Genomic DNA, 22,126 nt, shown 5'->3' on the forward strand with positions numbered 1-22,126 from the left:
CTGTGCTTTTGGAGGAGGGAGGTGGTTGTGAAGAGGAGGATGTGGAAGAGTTGTCAAGGGGTAGCAGTGAAATGACAAGCAATCCTATCCCAGTAAACTTGAAGGTATATGGTGGGCCTCACTCCCAATATTTTTCTGTCTCAGTTTCTTCTGATGGGTCAATTAAGTGGGCTTTCAAATAACCAGAAGATTCCTATAATTGCTTTCACTTCCTTAGAAGTCCTAACCATCCATGAGACCCAAAATCAAATTATGCCCATTGATGTTAAGCCGGTGCAAATAATTGCTACCAGGTGAGATAAACCCACAGGCAGCATTAGGCACCAGAACACCTGAAAGTAGGGCAGCTACTAGCACATGCTTTCTGTGATTGTTAGATTGACTTTTAAATAGTGCAAGCCTGAATATCATATGTCTGCCTATTGAGGACTTGCTTTGTGTGTTATGGCAGGGGCTATAGTATGCTACCAGAGCAGGCCTGCTTAGCAAACAAAAGTCTTAGAGATCTTTGTCCTTTACAACACAGAAAGAGCTTATAGTCCTGTCAGAACTCTCAAGATTTCCATAAACAAGGACGGTGTGGACATGATAGTGAGAAGAAACATCTGTGGATTTACCAACATGGTTCCAAAGTAGAAGACCTAGTCATTGGGTGACCAGCTAGAATAATACTGTGAGATACAATACATTTCAAAAGATAGGCAAGGAGTGGGAGTGTCGCTGCCACTTCAGAGGAAAACCTGAGAGGTTTTATTATCAACCAGAATTTGAGTGAGCTCCAGCGTTTCACCAGAAGTGAACCAAGAGAAGCTAAGAGCACAGATTAAATAAACTGTAGGGCAGGGCTATTAACTGGCCTTGGTTTTTCACTACACTGTGATGGGCACTTGGATATACAAAGAGACTTGATATTTTGGGGGGCCAGAGAAGATACATACCCCTTCAGTTTTGTTTGCTTTTTAGGGTAGGTGGCTCTAGAATAAACTTTTGACGATAACAGATGCTCAGAAAATATTTTCCAGTTCTTGGTGCACCCATTTTTCCTGCTTCCCAGTGTAACCCTTCCTCCTGGAAGCAGGCTCACTAAGCACACATAGCTAGGAAAAGGCAATCCAGTGTGAATCAATATAACAATCGAGGACGGGAATATCAGCCTGCTTAAACAGATGAACTGAAATAAGAACTGTGTTCATATCTGCTTGAAAATAACAAAACTAGAGGAAGATTTGCAAACATCTTGCTAGTTCCTGTATTTTGATTTGCATTGACTCTACTATATGTTTCAATGGCTGCAGATGGCAGTTTGAAAATAAATACTCAGTCACAATTGACAAAGTCAAAATGTTTTTATTTATGCTGAAGTTTAGCAAGTACATTTTTAACAAAGAAGGTGTACTTTAACGTTATGTATAGTAGAACAGGGAAACCATACATATAAGTTTCTAGTCTCTAACACACTACTGCATTTTTTTTTTTAATTTAAAAGACAAAAAGCCAAGTTGAAATGAGCATAGAAAAGCATCAAATATGGTCAAGTTACTTTAGCCATTAGGATTTAGCTCATATTTTTAAACTGGTCAATCTAATGCAAGGACAAAGTTTACATCATTGCTTTTAAAATGTACACGTGTTTCTTTCTTTTTTAATGTAACAGATTAAATAGCTCCTTCAGTAAACAAAGCTTTGCTGATAAACAAAATTGAAATAACTCCATGTTGAATAGTTTCAGAGATAAACTGGAATCACAAGCATCTTCATTTATGTAAAGCCAGCGAGGACCTTTCAGGCTGAATAAAACTGTTGTGCCATTTCTAAACAGTAATAGTTACCTCCTTTAAAAAAAAGAAAACAAGTTAGTTCTTATGAAGAATAATTCTGATACGTGCTTAAAAATACTAAAACTTCTATCTTCAGGAATCTAAAATGATCTGATGTAACAGGCTCAATTTAGTGTTGGTAAAATTTAATATTTCTTAACATTTCTATATTTTCATCTGTCAGTTTTCAAGATCCTTCAAATTTCATGCTATAGCTTCTGTTCTTCTTTCCACAGCACTGGAGACATTGAAGACTGATAAAGGCTCTTCATGAACCATATTATAATGTCTGTAATAATCTATATTACTTTTTCTTTTTGTATATAATGGTGCATCTGAAATACAATTCCTATAGTTTACCAAAACAGGGGGAAAAGAGTATCTGGTTATAATCTAAGATAATGACAGCTTTGTACATTTAGAATTTCCTCTCCCGGGTTGACCCTGAGACTGTGTATACTGCATGAAGGGAGACTAGTTCCGAATTATCATTTTAGCTACAGTGTTTAGTCAAACCGGTATCCCTCTAAATGATAGCAATTAAAAGAGCCCATGCCATCCTAGAGTTAGATAATATTTAATTTGGGTGGGTAAAAGTTATTATTGGAAATTTTTTTTTAAAATTTTATTCTACCTCTTTTTGTCAAACCTTGTTATTTTCCACAGCAATGGCTTATAACCCGAGTCTCTATTTAGATGCGTTACAAAGATTGGCTTTTGGTTACAAACGAAGTCGGAAAAGAAATGTGGATGAATCAGTACAAATCCATTACTTGTGCTTGAAAAACACTTAAAGATAATGTTTCTGAGTCAAGTGCTTTATTTTAACATATAATGGAGAGGACATTATCATTGTTGGACTAATATGTCTAATCTAAAATATTAAGTCAATTTGGTCAAAGCTTATTAGGAGGAAAGTATACCCTTTTTAAACCTTGGGTTTAGTATCTTTAAAATCTTTATTCTTTCTGTGTATAAGGTATCATGGTGAGTAGCAGAATTTTCTAGATAATACCTCAGAACCAAAAATAAAGATGTAGTAAGGTAACAGACGAATAAAAGATTGGGGTTTGGGTTAGTCAGACTCATGGAGGGTTGGACTCCATCAGAGGGCAACCAGACATTTTTCCCAAGAAGCCCATGGAATTCACTAAAAGTTTTCCAGGGACCAGAAGAAAACAGAGCTTGAATTTTTGGACACTGGTAATTGGTCCAACTCCTTTGTGGAGTCTGAGAATATTTACTCTGATGAATTGACCAAATATTTGCTTAGTCCTCCAGTCTACCTCATCCTATGTATACACAGCCTAAATGTCAAAGGAAAGCTCTTCGACATGAAATGACAGTCATTTTACCAGGATTGAAATTTATACATTATAGCTAAAGCTTAAATCATGCAACACAAATTGTGAACATTACAAACTGGATAGCAATGGCACACACTATGTCCCCTTAAAAAGGGTACATGAACTCAGCAATGAATAGCGAAAGACAATCACCATCTGTCCTTTAGAAAAATGCAGTTTCTCAAAAATTTCTACTTTTGTTATGTTTATTTCTTGCTTTTATTTAGAGACAGAAATATTTGCCCACATCCTTTATGTGTCTGCTTACAAGGCCTATTAGGAATAGTTCCCACAGCTGCTCAAAAATTGAAAGAAAAACTAGGCTAGCAAGAAGAAAACAATATTAAGTGAATCCACTTATCTACCGGAATACAATAAATTGAGATTTCATGGTAGTGAAACTTTTTCTCCCAATTTTGAGGACAGGAGCAAAATAGAGCCCTGTGTAGCATGCTGTATAATGTTGACACATATTTGGTTACTGTTTTACATGTACCAATACTGAATGATCATAAAGAAGATGCCAGTAAGGAACTGCTAACTGACACCGATCCTTGGAGCAATCTCAAAGTTTGCCACATTTCAATTTCAAAATGCATTTCAGCTATAATATGAGTGATTTATCACTTAGTAGTAGCTGTCAAAGTGATCTCCTAGATAAACCAAAAACATCTGGAACCATAAACAGAGAGGAGTAGTAGCTGAATTTTAATTCAGACCCAGTGTGCTCACTTCATTAGGAACAGGAAACAGCTAATTAGTAATGGAATGTTTCATATTCTTAAAAGGGTTTGTTCTTGAGCTCCAAACAGAGATGATCTGATATGAACTCTGGATGTCAATAAGATTAAAGATTAGGAAGAGAAACTAACAAAGTCTCTCCAAGGGAATGTTATGGAGCTTGGGAACTTAAAAAGAGGGACACACACTGATATTTGGGGGGAGCTGACAGAGTTTATTGCTTTGGGATTTATCAGATAGGTAAAAAGGGGAATTTGATACATACAAATGTGACCATTTTTAAAGTAAAAACAAAGGTCCATGCAGTCCTTCCCTTAGCACAGCACTGCCTGACGTGGGCATAGGCCATGGCACAGAAGGTCAGTGTGGGCACTCCATACAGGAGATGAACCTCTCCTAATCAATCGAGTTATCTTTACTGGGCCATAAATAGCTGCTCCAAACTCAAGTAAATGTGAGACTTGCCCTCTGTGGTATATATCCTAAACTTATGAGCCGGAATAGCTAAAATCATGAATCATAAACGAGGCAAATATTTGGGAAAAGGCCAGAAAAAAATACACATGAGGAATCCTCATAGTTCAAACAAGGTAAGTTAAACATATCTACTTATTTTTAAAAAAAGACACTAGTTTATTTTGAAGTGACTTAGTTCATTTGGAAATTCTATTTAATGATGATACTTTCTCGGATGTTATATTTTTAGTCACCTGTCATTGTTATTTATTTCAGATATTTGATATTAATAAACGTTTTTATTTGACTTGCTTCAAATCCTTCTCTGTGACTTATTTCTAATTTGGCATTATTTCACTGAATTGGGCTAAAACAGTACACCTACTCGATATAAGCAGACCTTCTACAGCCCATGAAGAATGCCAGAATCCAAATGCTTATGCTTTAGAAAACCTTCCTTCAGAGAATGGAATTACTGAAATGTCACATTGATATGAATTAATGTAATATTTTTAAGTGTTTAGAGTGGGTGGCCATTCCAGCAGAAATTGCATATACTGCCATGGGGAACCTCTTATTAGAAAATGGATAAAAACTCAGTTGGCCTTTTGCATAAGATGCTCGGTGCTTCTGTCACACCAGAACTTAATGCTAGGGCAGACGTGAAAACAACACAACGGATTAGATTTTGTTTAATGTAAGGAGGGCACTTTAGAAGGGGCATTACATCTTTTTGGTCATTAGAGTACCATATAACACATTGGAATGCTGTTCTATTAGATTTTTAGTAGGCATCAAAATGATGATAACAGGTATCTGCCCCCAGCCAATGGCCAGATCTCCTCTAAGTAAACAGTTAAAAACATCTGAGGCCATTTCCTGCACAATTCAAGCCAAATGACCCATTTGATCCTAATCATTTGAACACATTAGGAATCTGGCCATGTCTAGACCAGAGAGTGAACAGTAGAAAATATCCATAATCTCACTGACCCATCTGTCTTTCTCTTTTCTTTTGCCTGTAGATTTTTCATCCTGTTTGCTTATTAATAGCTTAATAAAGAGGAAGCAAGATTGGGGATGGGAAGAGAGAAGAAAACAGTAAAGGGGTATTTTTAGCAGCTTGGGTATCTGTTTTTATCATTGCATTCTTTGCAAATCAGGAATGTGCTAGTAGAAAGGGGTTAAAGGATTTGCTCCACCATCAGCAGTTCAAAGTAAAAACTGGGTGTGGTAAAATCTAAAAACTAGAGCTCCTTATATTTTCTTAGAGAACACTACAGGCCAAGTGCTTCTTTTAGAAATGAGAGCTCCAAAGCAGTGATAACAAATATCGATCATTTGCACAAATGATTTACCACCTGATCTAATTCCTGTTAAATACCAGGTCAGACAAGAAGTTATTTCACAGTAATTGCAGCTTAAAGTAGGTGTGTCTGCATTTTAATTTGTCTCACACCATTTAGAAATAGCATTTTCTCTGTCTTAAAAATTCTTCCACCTACTTACCACACTAGGATTCTGTGTGAATTAATGTGATAATGTCTTTGAAGCACTATGAGCTCCTTGAGAGAAAGAGGTTAAAGAAGTGTAAAGTGTGTTCAGTCATTATTATGACTATCTCCTAAAAACCTGTGAAGCCCATTCTCTAGGACATTTGTCCAGTGTGTAAGGTTCTATTTATCAGTAATGAACAAACAGTAATTAAAGGTTCCGTATTTTAAGGATTTGAGTATGAATTCTAAAGAATTTACAACACTAGATAAGCAGGTAACTGCTACAGCACCCTATTCGTGCCTATGATCAGTTGGAGTTCCGGCATCAGTGTTCAGGCTGCACAGAAAAAACAATAAGACCTGGTCAAAATTTCATTCGAACAAAGAAAATTCAAAATCTACTCAATGCACTTCACTGAAAACCACAAACTCACTTTATAGTATTTCGCTGTGCTATGTATTTTCAAGATTTGAATAAATCTCTCTGAAATTAATGTATTATTTTATTAGGTTGATCTTTTAATCAAATATTCATTTACATGAGTCTCATTTTATCAAAAATGAAATTATACAAAGGTGAGCAAAAGCATAGATTTACAGAAGTTTAAAGCTTAATCTTATTCTCTAGGGGTGATATTGACGATATAAGTATGGTGTAAATGATATTCCCTAACTCTAAAATATGCTTATGAGCCCCTTGTGCATGTTCTTCTTCTTTACAACCTGCAGCAAAATGCATAACTAGCTTAATAAGCAAGGCATTTAGGAATTGTTTTTTCCTCCACCGTCTAAAACACGAGTAAAGGCCTATACTGTTTTTTTGTGAGTCGAAATCTTTGCTAATGACTGCAATGTTCCCTCAGTATGAGATTTCCTTCCCTGACAGGATGGTTATTTGAAAGTAATTGCTCACTTTTTATTTTTCAAGAAACTACCAAGAACTGTATCTATAATGTGTTTAGAGGATTATATTTACAATAAAATGCATTTGTGATTTTTCTTACCCAAGGTTCATGTTTGCTTCCAAATGTCTCCTCACTACTTGTTTACCTCTATAAATAATGAGACTGCAGTACAAACTAATAGAATTCACACAAGTATACTTTAGGCTATCAAACCTTTCTTTTGAGGTAGCTAAGCTATTCTTGAACTATTGACAATATTTTGTAATGAGTTCTCCAGCTAAGAAGTTCGTTCTATGTTTTCTTTATGTTGGTTAATCAGTGCTGTGCTTCTGATTTACAAATGGGCACTATATTATTTAGGAGCAAGTAAGATCATCTCTTGAAGGTCATGATTTCCTGACCTGAATAAGAGAGAGATAAAATAATGTGCTAGTTAATGCTCCACTTGTTTTCCACTTCAGTCTTAGATTCAATCCTAATTAAATGTAGAATTAATTGTAGAAACTCAACTTTAGTTGTGGAAATATGTTCAGAATATGATATTCTCAAATCAAAGAAGTGACAGTAGTGAGGTTAGTTTGGGGTCCGGTCAGTTATTATTGGAGTAGTATAAATATGAGTTACTAATTTGAAAGTAGGAAAAGCAGACAATTGCAAGCAAGGGGAAGATACAATATAGTGTTTGATTACTCTTTGTCTAGAGAAGAGCACTATTTTGGAGTCATTTTTTCAGAAGGTTCTGTTGCTTATTTTTAGAACATGACATGTTTTTTAAAAACAGAGGTTTCTTGAAAAGAATAACCATTTGGACTCATTAGCCTTACAAACATCTGACTTACAATTTAATCAAAATGAAGACCAGGATAGGTCAATAGGTCATCTTTTTTTTGTGCAAATGGTATCATAAAGGAGTATCAAACTATCTTACTCACTTGTAATACACCCTGGTTTTGTGAAATAATTATTTAATACATCTCTTTCCCCTTTTTTGAATCTCCAATTCTTAGATTAGAAAACATTCCCTTAAAATGGAAGCATGAATGCCCTTCTGCTCACACATGGGGATAAAATGCAAAGATATCATTAACTATAACTATCTATGGGAGAGCACATTCTTTAGCGGAAGCTTTACACATCACTTATAGGCCAAATAGTTCACTCTTACTGAAATCAATATTAGAAAACACAAAATCAAATTTGTGTGTATTTTATAGGGCACCATAATAATGATATCTTGTACTTGTCATACTTATCAGATAGTATGTATCTAACTTATTGATGAGGAAGAATAGGCAAATATTATGATACCTATTTTACTAAAGTTAAGGCAGAGAGTAGGTAAATGACTTCTCAAGGTTAGTAACTGAGTTAGCGAGTTAGTAACTGAGAAATTCTGACTACTAGATCAGTGCTCCTTCTGCCACTTCATTGTGCCTCTCACATACTGGTTATAAAACAGCAATAGAAGTGCCCGTGTCCAGTACAGAGATCTCCAACTGTTGAGTCACATTAAGAGCTTTAGAAATACTGAAATTCTATTTTTCATCTTAGAAGAGAGAGGAAGGGAGAGGAGAATAAATGAAAGCTAACGTGTATGGAACACTATGTCAGGAGCCACTCCACACGTACATATGGCGTATATGGAATGCCATCTTCCTTCATTATTTTCTTGTTGTGGATAATGCTACAGTGAAAAGTACAAATTATGTTTCTATGTCATTTCTCTAAATAATCTGAGACCAAGTCCCCCACTTTCCATAAGCATATAAGTTACAAAATGTTTTTTCTTCTTTTTTCTTTCGTTTTCTGAGACAAAGTCTTGCTCTGTTGCCCAGGCTGGAGTGCAGTGGCAGGATCTCAGCTCACTGCAACCTCTGCCTCCCGGGTTCAAGTGATTCTCCTGCCTCAGTCTCCCAGGTAGCTGGATTACAGGTGTGTACCATCACACCTGGCCATGTTTTGTATTTTTAGTAGAGATTGGGTTTCTCTATGTTAGCCAGGTTGGTCTCTAACTCCGGACCTCAGGCAATCTGCCTGCCTTGGTCTCCCAAAGTGCTGGAATTACAGACGTGAGCCACCACGCCTGGCCACAAAACGTTTCTTAAGGTTCTAATTGATTTGAGTTTTATACAGGATGCAGATTGGAAATACTTTAGTTAATATTTTAAAGTATAGTTAAGTTCTATTTTTAAATGACTTTTAACTACTACTTTTGTCTGCAAAACTTATAGAAGAACACTATAATACTCGATTTTAAACAAATCAAAATATGGAGGAAAGTGAAAAATGAAAGTAATGGATAAACAAATGTTAACTTGTACAATGTTAAAAATGATGACATCCAACATTTCCCATAGAAGGTTGAAATGTGGTTACCAGGAAATTGTAAGATTTGAGGGTTTATTAGTCCTATTGAGGGTTTTTCCTCACATGTTATTAAATGGTTGCTCACAGATGCTGAGATCAACATTACCTTTATTCATTTTTATTATTTTAATGAAAACAAGAGCACTTAGACATTTGTGAAATGTTGCAGGAAGTGAGGGATCCCGAATGGAGGGACTGGCTGGAGCTGTGGCAGAGGAACATAAATTGTGAAGATTTCATGGACATTTACCAGTTCCCAAATAATACTTTCATAATTTCTTATGCCTGTCTTACTTTAATCTCTTAATCCTGTTATCTTCATAAGCTGAGGATGAACATCACCTCAGGACCACTGTGATAATTGTGTTAACTGTATAAATTGATTGTAAAACATGTGTGTTTGAAAAATATGAAATCAGTGCACCTTGGAAAAGAACAGAATAACAGCAGTTTTCAGGGAACAAGGGAAGACAACCATAAGGTCTGACTGCCTGCAGGTTCGGGCAAAATAAAGCCATACTTTTCTTCTTGCAGAGAGCCTATAAATGGACATGCAAGTTCGGAAGATATCGCTATGTTCTTTTCCTAGCAAGGAATATTAATAAATAATACCCTGGGGAAGGAATGCATTCCTGTGGGGAGGTCTATAAATGGCCGCTCTGGGAGTGTCTGTCTTATGCGGTTGAGATAAGGACTGAAATATGCCCTGGTCTCCTGCAGTACCCTCAGGCTTACTACACCCTGGTAAATCTGAGGTCAGACCGGTTCTCTGCTCTCGAGCCCTGTTTTCTGTTGTTTAAGGTGTTTATCAAGACAATACGTGCACTGCTGAACATAGACCCTTATCAGTAATTCTGCTTTTGCCCTTTGCCTTGTGATCTTTGGTTTTGCCCTTTGCCTAGTGATCTTTGTTGGACCCTTATCAGGAGTTTCTGATTTTACCCTTGTCCTGTTTCCTCAGAAGCATGTGATCTTTGTTCTCCTTTTTGCCCTTTGAAGCATGTGATCTTGTGACCTACTCTCTGTTCTTGCACCCCCTCCCCTTTTGAAATCCTTAATAAAACTTTCTGGCTTTAAGGCTCAGGTGGGCATCATGGTCCTACCAATATGTGATGTCACCACTGGCGACCCAGCTATAAAATTCCTCCTGGTACTCTCTCTCCTTATTTCTCAGCTGGCCGACACTTATGGAAAATAGAAAGAACCTACTTTGAAATATTGGGGGCAGGTTCCCCCAATAGTGAAAAAACAGGAAGATAGGAAAGAAATGTTTGTAAAATAATGATGCTTTCTTGAAAGCTAATAAAGTAATTGTTGGAAATGTTGATCCAAAAATCATTTGCATTACTGACAAAAAGTAGATTCCAGTTGAAGTATGTGGATCATTACCAATGTTAATTTTCAAATATTAAAAAAGTAAAATGTAAACTTGAAAGGGTCAAGAGGTTAGGGGCCTTAAAGAGTTGTGTATAAAATCCAAAAGAATGTTTTTCTTTATATTCATTTTAATTCCCAAAAGGTAATGTTACATGTCTATTATAAATGAAAAGTAAGTTCCCTAGAGTAAATAAATGAAACTTTATGCTAATGCTACATACGGAATTCCAGTCCAAAATTAGTTAAGTGGTTGAGAGTGGTGGCTCATGCCTGTAATCCCAGCATTTTGAGAGGCCAAGGTGGGTGGATCACCTGAGGTCAGGAGCCTGAGACCAGCCTGAACAACATGGTGAAAATTCAACTTTAGCCAAGTGTGGTGGCGCACGCCTGTAATCCCAGCTACTTGGGAGGCTGAGGCAGTAGAATTGCTTGAACTCGAGAGGCAGAGGTTGCAGTGAGCCAAGATCGTGCCACTGCACTCCAGCCTGGGTAACGAGCATGAAACTTCATCTCAACAAATATAAAATAAAATAAAATTAAATTAAATTAAGTTAAATTTAATTTAAAAAATGTAAAATTAGACAGCGAGGCTCTGTTGAAATCTAGTTCTGACAGACAGAGTGAAGTGAGTGTAGTCAAGAATAAAAAAGGTTATTTCTGTTACTATTTCAGCTGCTCCACACAGTTTTAAACAGAAAAAAGAGTTGTATGGTATTTATCTAAATTTTATAAATATTACCCCAATCTTTACAAACTTTTAAAAGCAGAGGTGATTATTACATTATACCTAGTTTTAGACTGTTTTAATTAATGAACTATGAAGCAGAGAAGCCTCTGCCCTTTCCCTGAACCCCATGCACTGTTTTGCATTGGATAATACTATAGTCTTGTTGCATATCCTAACTAGCTAACTATGTGAGATTTTTACAAGAATGGATTGATAGTGATGTACAGTGAGATAAATGAATGAGAGTTAAGATTCCTGTGTTTTAGTTCCCACTGTCAATGGCAAGCAAATTAACTTAGGTTATTTTCATACTTACAAAACAGAGGTTAATCACATCTTTCCAAACTACCTCCCAGAAATAATCCTCCTAGAGGATATGATGTAAAGGATGACACAAAGTACACCATGCTATACACATAATAAGTCCTGCCTTTCTTTTTTCACTATTCCAATTTTAGGCTATGAATTCCTCATTCTTAGAATGATAAGTATCTTGGAACAGAACCTCCACAGATTCATGTGGTAGCAATATCATAATTTTAATTTTTAAAGTACTTTGAAAATAATGGCGTATGATTACAATCTCCTATGAAAATGCTGTTTGTTTTATTTATTAAAACACAAATGTGGAAGTAAAAAAGTAAAACTTGACTTAATCCTTTAATCAGGAAAATATTTTTTCTTTTGCATGTCCTTCAGGTATACCTGGGTTGGGGTTGGTGTATGGTGAATCCCAAGCTTAAAAAATTGTATTGTATATGTAAAGAGGATGGGGCATAAAGCAACTGGTCAAACAGTTATCAGCGTTAAGTTAAACAGCCCTTCCTAGATTATAGTAAAAAAACAACTGTTAATTAGTGAACTACTCCTGTAGACTCAACATGCTGAATAGCAGAACAACTTATCATGGCTTGCAAGTCTCACTATTTGCTATAACTGCAATTTGATCTGTTATATAATTAAGATGTAGCTAGAACTGCAAGTCTTTGATCTATATATGAGATTGTATGTTACTATCATAATTACCATGACAGTCTTGTGGTCACTGAAAATAACTTTGTTAACAACGCATGTGTGTGGTGCAAGCCACTCCATGACAACCAGGCCCTAAATGATTAAATAATTAATGCAAGCTCTTCCCATCCTCCTAAGAAAAAAACTAGAAGTATAAATTGTACTATGGTCTGCCAGGTATTTCACAGCAGAGAGGTACCACCAGTCAGGATAAAAATCCTGTGGAGGATGAAGAAAATTAGGGGAAATACTTTCTGAGGAAGAAAATAGAAAGATTCAGGCCATTTAATAAACTGTCCAGAAAAGCATTTTTGCTGCTTTAGAGAAAGATGCTGGGATCTTCTCTGTGGGGTGTGTGCTAGAGTCTTTTCCCATTGTATAATGGTCACTGCAATAAAGTCTGTCTAGGAAATAAAAGGATCCTACTCTTCAAGGAAGCATTTAAAAGAAAAATTTTAACACCTACTTCCCACAATTTCTCTGGTCCCTGACTTGCTATATACCTCCACTTTATAAGAAAATATTTTCACTTTACAATGGGAACATCAGAGTACCTGTGTATATCTTCCAACACAGTACAAGGCATCAATGGGAAGGAAATCAATAATTAATGGTTGATGAGTTTAGGGTAGGAAGCAGTCAGTGGAAACCCTAGCGATGGATAAAGATGGAGAGCACACTGTGGTGGAGGAAATTAGAAAAGCCTATAGCACAATTCCATCTGTTTTCCTTTTAATTTTTCTTGTCATATCACATACATGCCAATAAATCATACGTGATGTATTTTTTCTGACTCCCTTTCATGCTCTTACTATCACTTTTCTTACTACTCTTCCTAATTCTACAGTGATAATCCTATCCCAAGGGTAGTTGTTTTTAGGAAATATTGGCATGGCATCTTACGTTCTTTAGAGGAATGTTGTTTTAGGTTAGTAAGCAAGAACCAAAGAGAAAAGATAATAAGGAGGTCTAAGGGGTCAAGGAAGGATATACACTGTTCAAATTGATTTTGAGAGAATTGATAAAAATAGACATATTCACATATATTTCATATTATGAATATATATTAAATGTTCTAGGCCATAAGCTATGCATATTAAATTATGCCCTAGACTATAATTTTTAATATAATAGATGTTAAAATAATATTTGCTGCTTTTGCAGTCAAATGACACTTTTTTTGCTTTTAATTCTTCAGTGGCACCTTCACCAGGTACTGCATAGATGAGATCATGACTTTTGTATCTTTGAATGACCAGTCTGTACTCTTTATAAGATCCCTTTTATTTCTGAGCAAAAATAGTTCAGAAAAAAGAAAGTTCTAGTAGTTTTACTTTTACATGAAATTTTGGTTTCCTTTCACATGTAGATTTGACTCAATATCTACTTCTAGTGTTTCAGTAGCAAAAGGAATAAAAAAATTATTTAGGATGCTACTACATTTATGGAAAAAATATCAGAGGAAAATATATTCCAGTGCTAAATCATCTTGTGTCTTTGTCAAACATGTATACATAAAAGAAAATGTAAAAATTACTCACAGAGATTGACATTCCATGGGCAAAACACAGTTAAACATTTTGTGGTTTATTTTTTTTTTCCTCAAGCAAATGCAGTGGCAGATACAGGGGCAGTATGTCACTGTGCCCTTGTACTTTATGATATTATCTCCCCTGAAATTTATTATTTTATTTTATTACTATAAAGTCAGTTCATGGTGACAGTTGTCTATTTTCTAAAAAGTAGGAGCTTCATATTCTGTTTTTGTTTTACCTATTGTTATTAAGATGTTAACTTCAATTTTTTTAAATTTGGGAAACATGCACTGTCAACTATACCACTAGCCACTAACAATGAAATATAGTCATACAAAAGTTAACTAAGGTATAAACATGCAAAAGGAGAAGTCTCCCTGAGATCATAAAATGATGTTATTTTCTGTTCAGCAGTTCATGTTACTGCTGTTCATGCTAATTAATTAAAGGAGCTGTTGCAGTAATGTGCAAACAGGGAATCTGAGAAACTGAGAGGGCTTTTAGGTCTCCAAGTGAAGTTAAGTCAATCTGGGCGCAGGCAATCAAATGTAATGAAATCACTTGTCAGTGCTAAGCTTGCAAAAACTGTGAAGTTTGACTAGGGAGTAAAAGGATTATAATTAGATTTCCAATAGGATAATAACTAAATGGCAGAACGCAGTAAAAAGAAATATTACTTTGTTAGCTAATGGTACTGCTGTTCAGTTTTAGTTTTTATCAGCCCACTTGTAGTTGTGCTAATTTAATTTGCTTTTATCAGCAAAAATGCACTACGCAAATGGCACTTGAATGTCATTTGCAAAAAAATCATTGATCTGAAGGTGCACTTAATGACACCCGGTATGTTTATTTTATGTGAAACAGGGATTGGTTGATAAGATGGTTGATGTGCTATCTTGCAGGCCCTCAACTGAGTTATAGGAATTTGGATGGAATGACATTAGCACAAGTGCTCCACCAAATCCTTCATCTCTAGAGATAGCAGACATAACCACTAGAGTAGTGTATACACATTGTGTGATCACCAGAAAACATTCTGCAGGAGTTGCTATGGTAGACTACCAAAATATAAAAGATACAGATACCCTTTTATGGAAACTTGGTCTATGCATATTATCTTCTCTGTCAAACAACATTCAAAGCATAAAAGACATGAAATAACTAAGCTGAAGAGATGTATTATATACATATAATGTATTACATATAATACATTATATAGAATACATAATATATATACACTATATATAGTATATATATAAAATCTTATATATTTAAGATTTCTGGTACATGTGCAGTTTGTTTGCACTAAAACTCACGTGGAAATTACCATAAAACTGGATATGACGTTTTTGCTTCCGGGGTGGTCATGTAACGTTTTTCCAAGTGCCTTTTAAATTCTTAAGAAGATGTCACAGTGGAATCAATTGAATTTCAAAGGGAGAGTACTAGGTGAATGACAGATGTCTATCTAGCAGAGCTATTGACAATAGGAAGAGAAAGAACTTTCCTGATGCTGGAATTTTTCCTGTGATGGAGATGAATTTTGGAAATGGTATTGTATTGGCATACATGAACTGACGCTCACAAACAATGATCGGAAATGATCTTTCAAGTTAAAAAATAGGTTTCAAGGGAGATGGAAAAGATTGAAACAGTATCAAAATAAGTCACAAAAAAGAACTATGACTGACAAAACCAAAATTAATAGGAAGAACAGAAAAATAATGGCTAAGCTTGCTTTTCACGTTTTCTGAGCATTATACATTTTCTAAAGTTCATAGATACATTTAAAAGTAATGTTTATATTACTTTTTATTATTTTACAAATAATAGGCAAAATGTTTGGGATTTTTAGGTGATTATTTGACCTGATTGATTTGGTAAACTCTATTTAAAATTATTTCTGATAATATTTTTAGGCACCTATTTTCCTGGCTAAAAGAATAAAATTTGCTATTTTTTTAAATTAAATTATGATTCTACTGTCATATTAACATAAGACATTAACTCTAGTTTTTCACAAAGGGATGATTGGGTTTTATCATTTACAGTGCTTAAATGTTGTGCTAAGAGAAGAGATAATGTGTATTTTTCCATTTGTATCACTTTTATATAGAATCTTATTTAATATAATGTAAATGATAGACATCCAATAAAAAATTATTAACCTACCATATTTTACCATATATAGACAATATCGAACATAAATACTAGACAATGTAATTTTTAATTTGGAAAAAATACAAATTAGCTTCTTTGCTTTAAAATAAATTCCATCTCAATCCTTTTAAGATGAATCTAATTCTCTCATATTTAGCAAGTAAAAACTTGTAGAACTTATTAAAAGTATGTACAGTGAAAAGAAGTATTAAATGTGTCCTTCCCTAAGTACAAGTAAATATGCAAAAGCCATTCTTGGTAGACTTCATAAAAAAATTTGGAAACGAAGAGTGGATCCACCTTTTGCTTATATTTCCTAATTGCCCACAAATAAAATATCACTATTTGCTACATGGAAATGAAATAATTTTAGGACAGTTCAAAAGCTTGTATTTCTCTCAGAGTTAAGAAAGATGTTACTACTATGAACTAAAGGTATCATATAAATTAAACGAACAGCAATAAATCAGAGGTACAGGTTAAAAGATAATAAAGATAAAACTCACTAGTGGTGTATTCGGATTACCCTCTCCAGTTTCAAAGCTGACCTTAAACCCACTCAAAGCAGGGCACACTCAAGTTCAACATTCCTTAAAGACTATGTCTATATTTGTGTGTCACTGATTCAGAAGGGATCAACTGCTTCAGGCTATTCATCTCTACCATGGGGCTGGTATGTGATGGCAACCTCAAAAACCGAGCCCACAACTAGTGGGGCACTTCTTAATGAATTTTGCTGTGATGAATTGGTTGGACAATTGAATTCCATTTGAATTGGTTTTGCTCATGTAGACACAGCCTTTAAGCTGAGGGAATAAAGCAGGCAAGCAAAAAAGGGATAAGAAACAGCAAAAGCTTCAATGAATGAGGTAAGCATGCATGCTTTTACACCTAACATAGTTAGTGCATTAGTTAGGGCTACCCAGCTGCAACAGAGTCATGCATCACTAGAGTATCCATGAGAGCTAATGTTTCTGGTTTTATAAAGATGACTCGTAAAACTACATGTAAAACAACTTAGGAAGCTACCACAGGTGACCTTCAGATGAACCAAAATGGATATTTTGGTCACATCCAGTTCTGTTGCCTTTATGTAGATCCACTCATCACACAGTAGAAAGGCACTGATTAATTCCAGCAAGCAACATATTCATAGTTGTCTTCATTTTTCAAAGTTAGGAAATAGTTTTCTCATTACAATGTTCTTTATTTTTTATTAGAGTGAGGCATTTTATCACAATAAATGTGAAAATAAATGTAATCTGCATGCAAAGTTCTAGAAGTGCATTGGAATCAACCGGGAACATTTTCAGTGGTCACATTTAACCCATATTTTTATGTGCTTTTGCACTCCAGTGAGACTCTATAGTGATTTGTGTCATCTGTTTTCTTACTACTAAATATTGTCAAATATTTTTAAAGATGTAAGCATTTGTGATAATCATGGAAATCACGAATTATAAGTCATGTCCTGATTTTCATACTTAAGTGGTCTCTAAGATTAACATCAAAATTTAAAGGATGAAAAAAATGTTGTCTGGAACACCTTTAAAATTTCGATAAGTTATACTTATTGTACCTGTGGCTTTTACAAAGGGTAAAGTGGCGAAATTACAAAAATACCTCATGGTATTGTACGCTTTGAAAAGGTAAATTACATTCACATTTATGCATTTTTAGAATATGCCTGATGTACAAATGTGTATTCTTTTTACAGCTAAACGTATTTGCTCACATTGTATATGTAAAATTATTAGTCCCTATGTAACCATAGTTATTGGGTTTTCAAACCCATGTTAAGTATTGTTTTCCTCAAAAAAACTGCAAATTGCTTCCTGTGTCATAAAGTAAGAAGGGTTAAAACTTATTTATTTTATTTATAAGAAGAGTATCATCATAGGAGCTCATCCCCACCTCATCCCCAGGGGTCACATAATAAGCAGTCATAGAAACAAGTTTGCAGTTGACTGTACCTTGCATAGCAGCACTGTCATGAGGAGTCCCATTGTTTTCTATTTCAATATCTGGAATTCCAGTATCTGAAATAAGTGACATGCAAGATTAAGGTACAATGAGGTGGTTCCTGATTTCATTTAAAAGGAAAACTCCAGTAAGCCAGTACTTTGGTTCTACAGATAACATAAGACCTTGGGTGGCATTTTCGTTTTTTGTATGTCTGTTTTTAACGGCAAGAGGGAGGATTATAAACGGCAGCTGAATCTTACAATTGAGCATATATTTCTAGGTATATTGTAAATACCTCTATTTTTTTCATTCTCTAAAAATAAATCTTAGCAAAATAGTCTGCCCATTAAAACCCCCTAAGACTGTCAGGTTAACTTGCCCCCATCCTCATGCTATATTTTCCCTTTGTAAGATGTGATTCATGATATTATTTATGATATATATATATACACACACACACACATACACACACACATATATGTGTGTAATATATATATCCACATATATGTGTGTGTATATATATAAAGTGCAAGTGAATACCAAAATATTCATTACGGTTTGTGGTCTTCATGTATTACCGGCTCTAGGGGCAAATGTTTTATGATTGTGCTGCTCAGGTAAAAGCTAGTAATTTTGATGTAAAAAGGTTCTGTTTGTGTGTGTACACATTTATTTGAACATTTACTTGAAATTGGGTCTGAGTGAGATGTAACTCAGATCTCATAAATGTTATGAGGCCTCAGAATTAAAAATAGAATCAAAAAAGTTTGGAATTAAGATCTTTCATAATTCAAGCATCTCCATTTACAGGATCTGCAGGGATTTACTCAGAACATGTTTTCTCAACCCGGTACTCCTTAGGCATGGCAACACTGATGGAATCTGCATTAAAGGAACAAGCATTGCATAGCTAATCAAAATACAGTTCACCAAACAACAGCATATTCTAACATGAAAAGATCTAATGCACCTACATTTTAGGTGCAGGGTGGTTATCAGTGTTATTGCTTCTACTGCAGAAGTCTGTAGGATTTCCTATTATTCCAAGGCTATTTGTATCTCCTGAACAGTGGTTATTTTGACTGGTTTTAATTCATGCTCTAAAATACTTGGTCTCAAATTGATTTTTAAATCATTCCTGGACAAAATATATCCGTTTCCCTCTCTCCCTTCCTTTCTTCCTGCTTTCCTCTCTCTTTTTTTTTTTTCCTTCTTCTATTTTTCTTGAATCAGTTTTGCTTTGTTTACCTTGAGAGTAAAAGTCCAAATCAGACATTACCTTTTAACATCCTCAGGCCACTGTCACTAGTGGTGGCTTGCTTAAGTGCCTGCTCCACTTGCTCTCGGCGCTTTGATTCAAATTCCAAGGCTTCCTGCAATTTTCTCTTGGTTTTTTTCTCCTTTTTCAGGCGCTTTTGCATGGTAGCTGAAATGTAAAAACGCAGCTTGCAAAGACTTGAGCAATGAAATAGGGATGCCAGTTTTGATGAATTATAAGCCACAGATATAGATACAGAGAGATATAGAAATGTTTCACTTGACATATGATTAGCGTTCTTTTGGTACTAATTCTCATTAGGGTCATCTAAAGAATGCTTTGTATACTGTATTTCAATCACACAACTGACTTCTTTCTATTTTCACACTTCCAGAATGTATGTTATGTAATACACATGCATTTGTATGATGGTGGCAGTGGTGGTGGAGAATTGTCTTCTACTTTGACTCTCTATATGCATTTAATGATTCATTAAACATTTTATAATTCTCTCAAGAAAAATATTCTTTTTATTCATCAGGTTACTGATTACTATTCATATTTCAAAATGCAAAAAAATCCTGAAAATATCTATTAGCTTGCAAAATATAGTCCTTAAAACTGAAAATGGCAAGTGTCCATTCCTCTGAAATGTTACCAGTTGTAAAGGCAAATATCTGCCTGTTTAATGTACATATTATCAATCTCTCTCTCTCTCTCTCTCTGCCTCTCTCTCGCTCTTTCTCTGCATGTGTATATACAGTCATAGGCTGCATAATGAGATTTCAGTCAATGATGGACTGCATATACAATGGTGGTTCCATAAGATTATAATGGAGCTAGAAATCCCTATCACCTAGTGACATTGTAGTCATCCTAATGTCCTAGTGCAATGCATTACTAGTGGGTATGTGGTGATGATGGTGCAGATAAATCTACTGTGCTGCCAGTCATAAAAATAAGAAACTTTCAAGTAAGAAAAACACTTTTATCTCAGTTTTACAGATGAAGAACTTGAGTCCTTGACAGGTCAAGAAATTTACCCAAGAAAACACAGCCACTAGTTTTCAAAGCCTGAAGACCAAAGATCACATAGGTAGTTGTTTCAAAGCCTAAAGACCATATAATTGGCCAGGGGACCAAGGCAGGTGACCTCCAAGGTTTCATGTAGCTATATTTTTCTATGGTTTTAAGTGTTTAATCTGCAAAAAAATATTATTATATAAGTGTTTTTAATCCAAGTAACACACTATGACTAGTAACCAAAAGGAAATTAGGTAGAAATTGTTTCTGAGTGTGGAACATTGTTTCCTTTGATTAGAAAAAAAAGTTTTGTAAATTATTTTAATACATACATAGTTTTATACATAGTTATCTATAATTTTATGTATGTAGTTACATATATTCTTCATATATATATACACATACATATCACACACACACACAGACGGACATAGCATGTTTACTATATCTTTGGAGAGATGTTATTTTATGATCATAATATCAATTTCCCCTCTGTCTTTCCCATCACGTGACTTTAGGTAAAGAGTAAATTCTTTGTCATTAAAAGTGGGGTATACCGGGTGTGGGATCTTTAACGAAGTAAAAGAAATTTTAATGATTATCTAGAACAACTATTGTAATAGGTGAGGATACTGAGATTCAGAGAGATGAAGTATATAGTTTCTATAGATCAATCAAGATGACAAAGTAGTTTCCTATAATTATGGTAGTCATTACATACAAAATGCTAAAAAAGGTGCTTAGCTACGTATTAGACATTTGATAAGCATTAACCCTAGTAATATTAGTAGTCATGATAATGGCAGTAGTAGTAATAATGAAAGCAATAGTATTAGTGGTATTATTATTATTATATTGTGATAAATGCTACATTTATTAAATAAAAATACTTCACAGAAAATTTGATAATAGATACAATATTATACCTACCATGTCTAAGGACTTTTTAAAAAACAATAGATATGAATTATAAATACAGACCTGATGGGTCTATAAAAAGTCAGTGAACAGAAATCAAAATAAATAGATCCCTAAAAGTTAGAAGCCAATTTTACCATATGTAGTGGATTTTCATAAGCCAATTTAAGAGTCTTATTATATTTAACATACAATTTTTTTGGATGTTTGGTATTAAGGAACTCTCTACTAAAGAAATGTGAGTTATGACTGTTAATCATAATATCATATTTTGTATACCAAATATCAGAAATATATCAATTTCTCCAAACATTAAAAAGATGGTTTAGTCTTTGCTTTGTAGTATTTCATGAATTTGACAAGATAAGCAAAATGGGCTTAATTCTTTTTAAGTGCAAAGACTAAATCTCCATTTTGAATGAAACCAATGATTCCTAGGCCCTAAGGAAAATATATAGTATGTTTTCCATTTTATAAAATAAATTTCAGAGTATAATATGCTACTTTCAATTAGTATAAAGTTAGTAGATTTCATGCAACTGTAGTCATCTTTCTTTGTTCAGGTAGTTATATTTGGATTATGGATTTTCACACCTTTTCTTTGCCTGTCTTTTCCACTCTCTTTGCTAATTTTAGGCTTTGTGACCCCCTACACAGAAGAGTAAACAGGGAAGGGAAAGAAGTTGAAATTCATAAATGTCATGTTTATGGCTGTTTAGTATTTTATGATAAATATAGGGAAGATGTGGAAATTATTGACTAAAGTGAAGTTTTAAATTCTCTGTGGTTTTGATATGAACTATTCTCATTTATTCGTTAATTAAGTGGCTACTCACAGTTGGAAAGTTAATCCTATTTGTGAACAATTCTAAATATCTCCATTCCTTCCCTTTTGTCTTCATCCCTATTTCCGCTACTCCAATTCAGTCCTCCTCACCACTGCCTGGATGACAGCAATCTCCTTTTGCACAGTTTTCTTTTTCTCTAGTTTTATATGCACTCCCCCAATCTATTCCCAACA

At 34.6% G+C, this 22,126-nt stretch overlaps 1 protein-coding gene across 2 annotated transcripts in view; it reads right to left on the reverse strand.

The window, feature by feature from the left end:
• Positions 1-1,331: 1,331 nt before the first annotated feature.
• DACH2 (dachshund family transcription factor 2) overlaps positions 1,332-22,126 on the reverse strand; it is a 701,861-nt gene continuing 681,066 nt past the window's right edge. For both annotated transcript variants that reach the window (XM_017954197.2, XM_017954196.2), the window contains exons 10-12: positions 19,186-19,332; positions 17,915-17,980; positions 1,332-1,832 (exon numbers count right to left, since the gene is read on the reverse strand). In XM_017954197.2, coding sequence (XP_017809686.2) covers positions 1,783-1,832; positions 17,915-17,980; positions 19,186-19,332 — 263 coding nt within the window. In that variant the 3' untranslated portion in view covers positions 1,332-1,782. The remainder of the gene's footprint in view (positions 1,833-17,914; positions 17,981-19,185; positions 19,333-22,126) is intronic.

This window comes from Papio anubis, chromosome X (assembly GCF_008728515.1).
Source record: "Papio anubis isolate 15944 chromosome X, Panubis1.0, whole genome shotgun sequence".
Taxonomy (NCBI): Eukaryota; Metazoa; Chordata; class Mammalia; order Primates; family Cercopithecidae; genus Papio; species Papio anubis.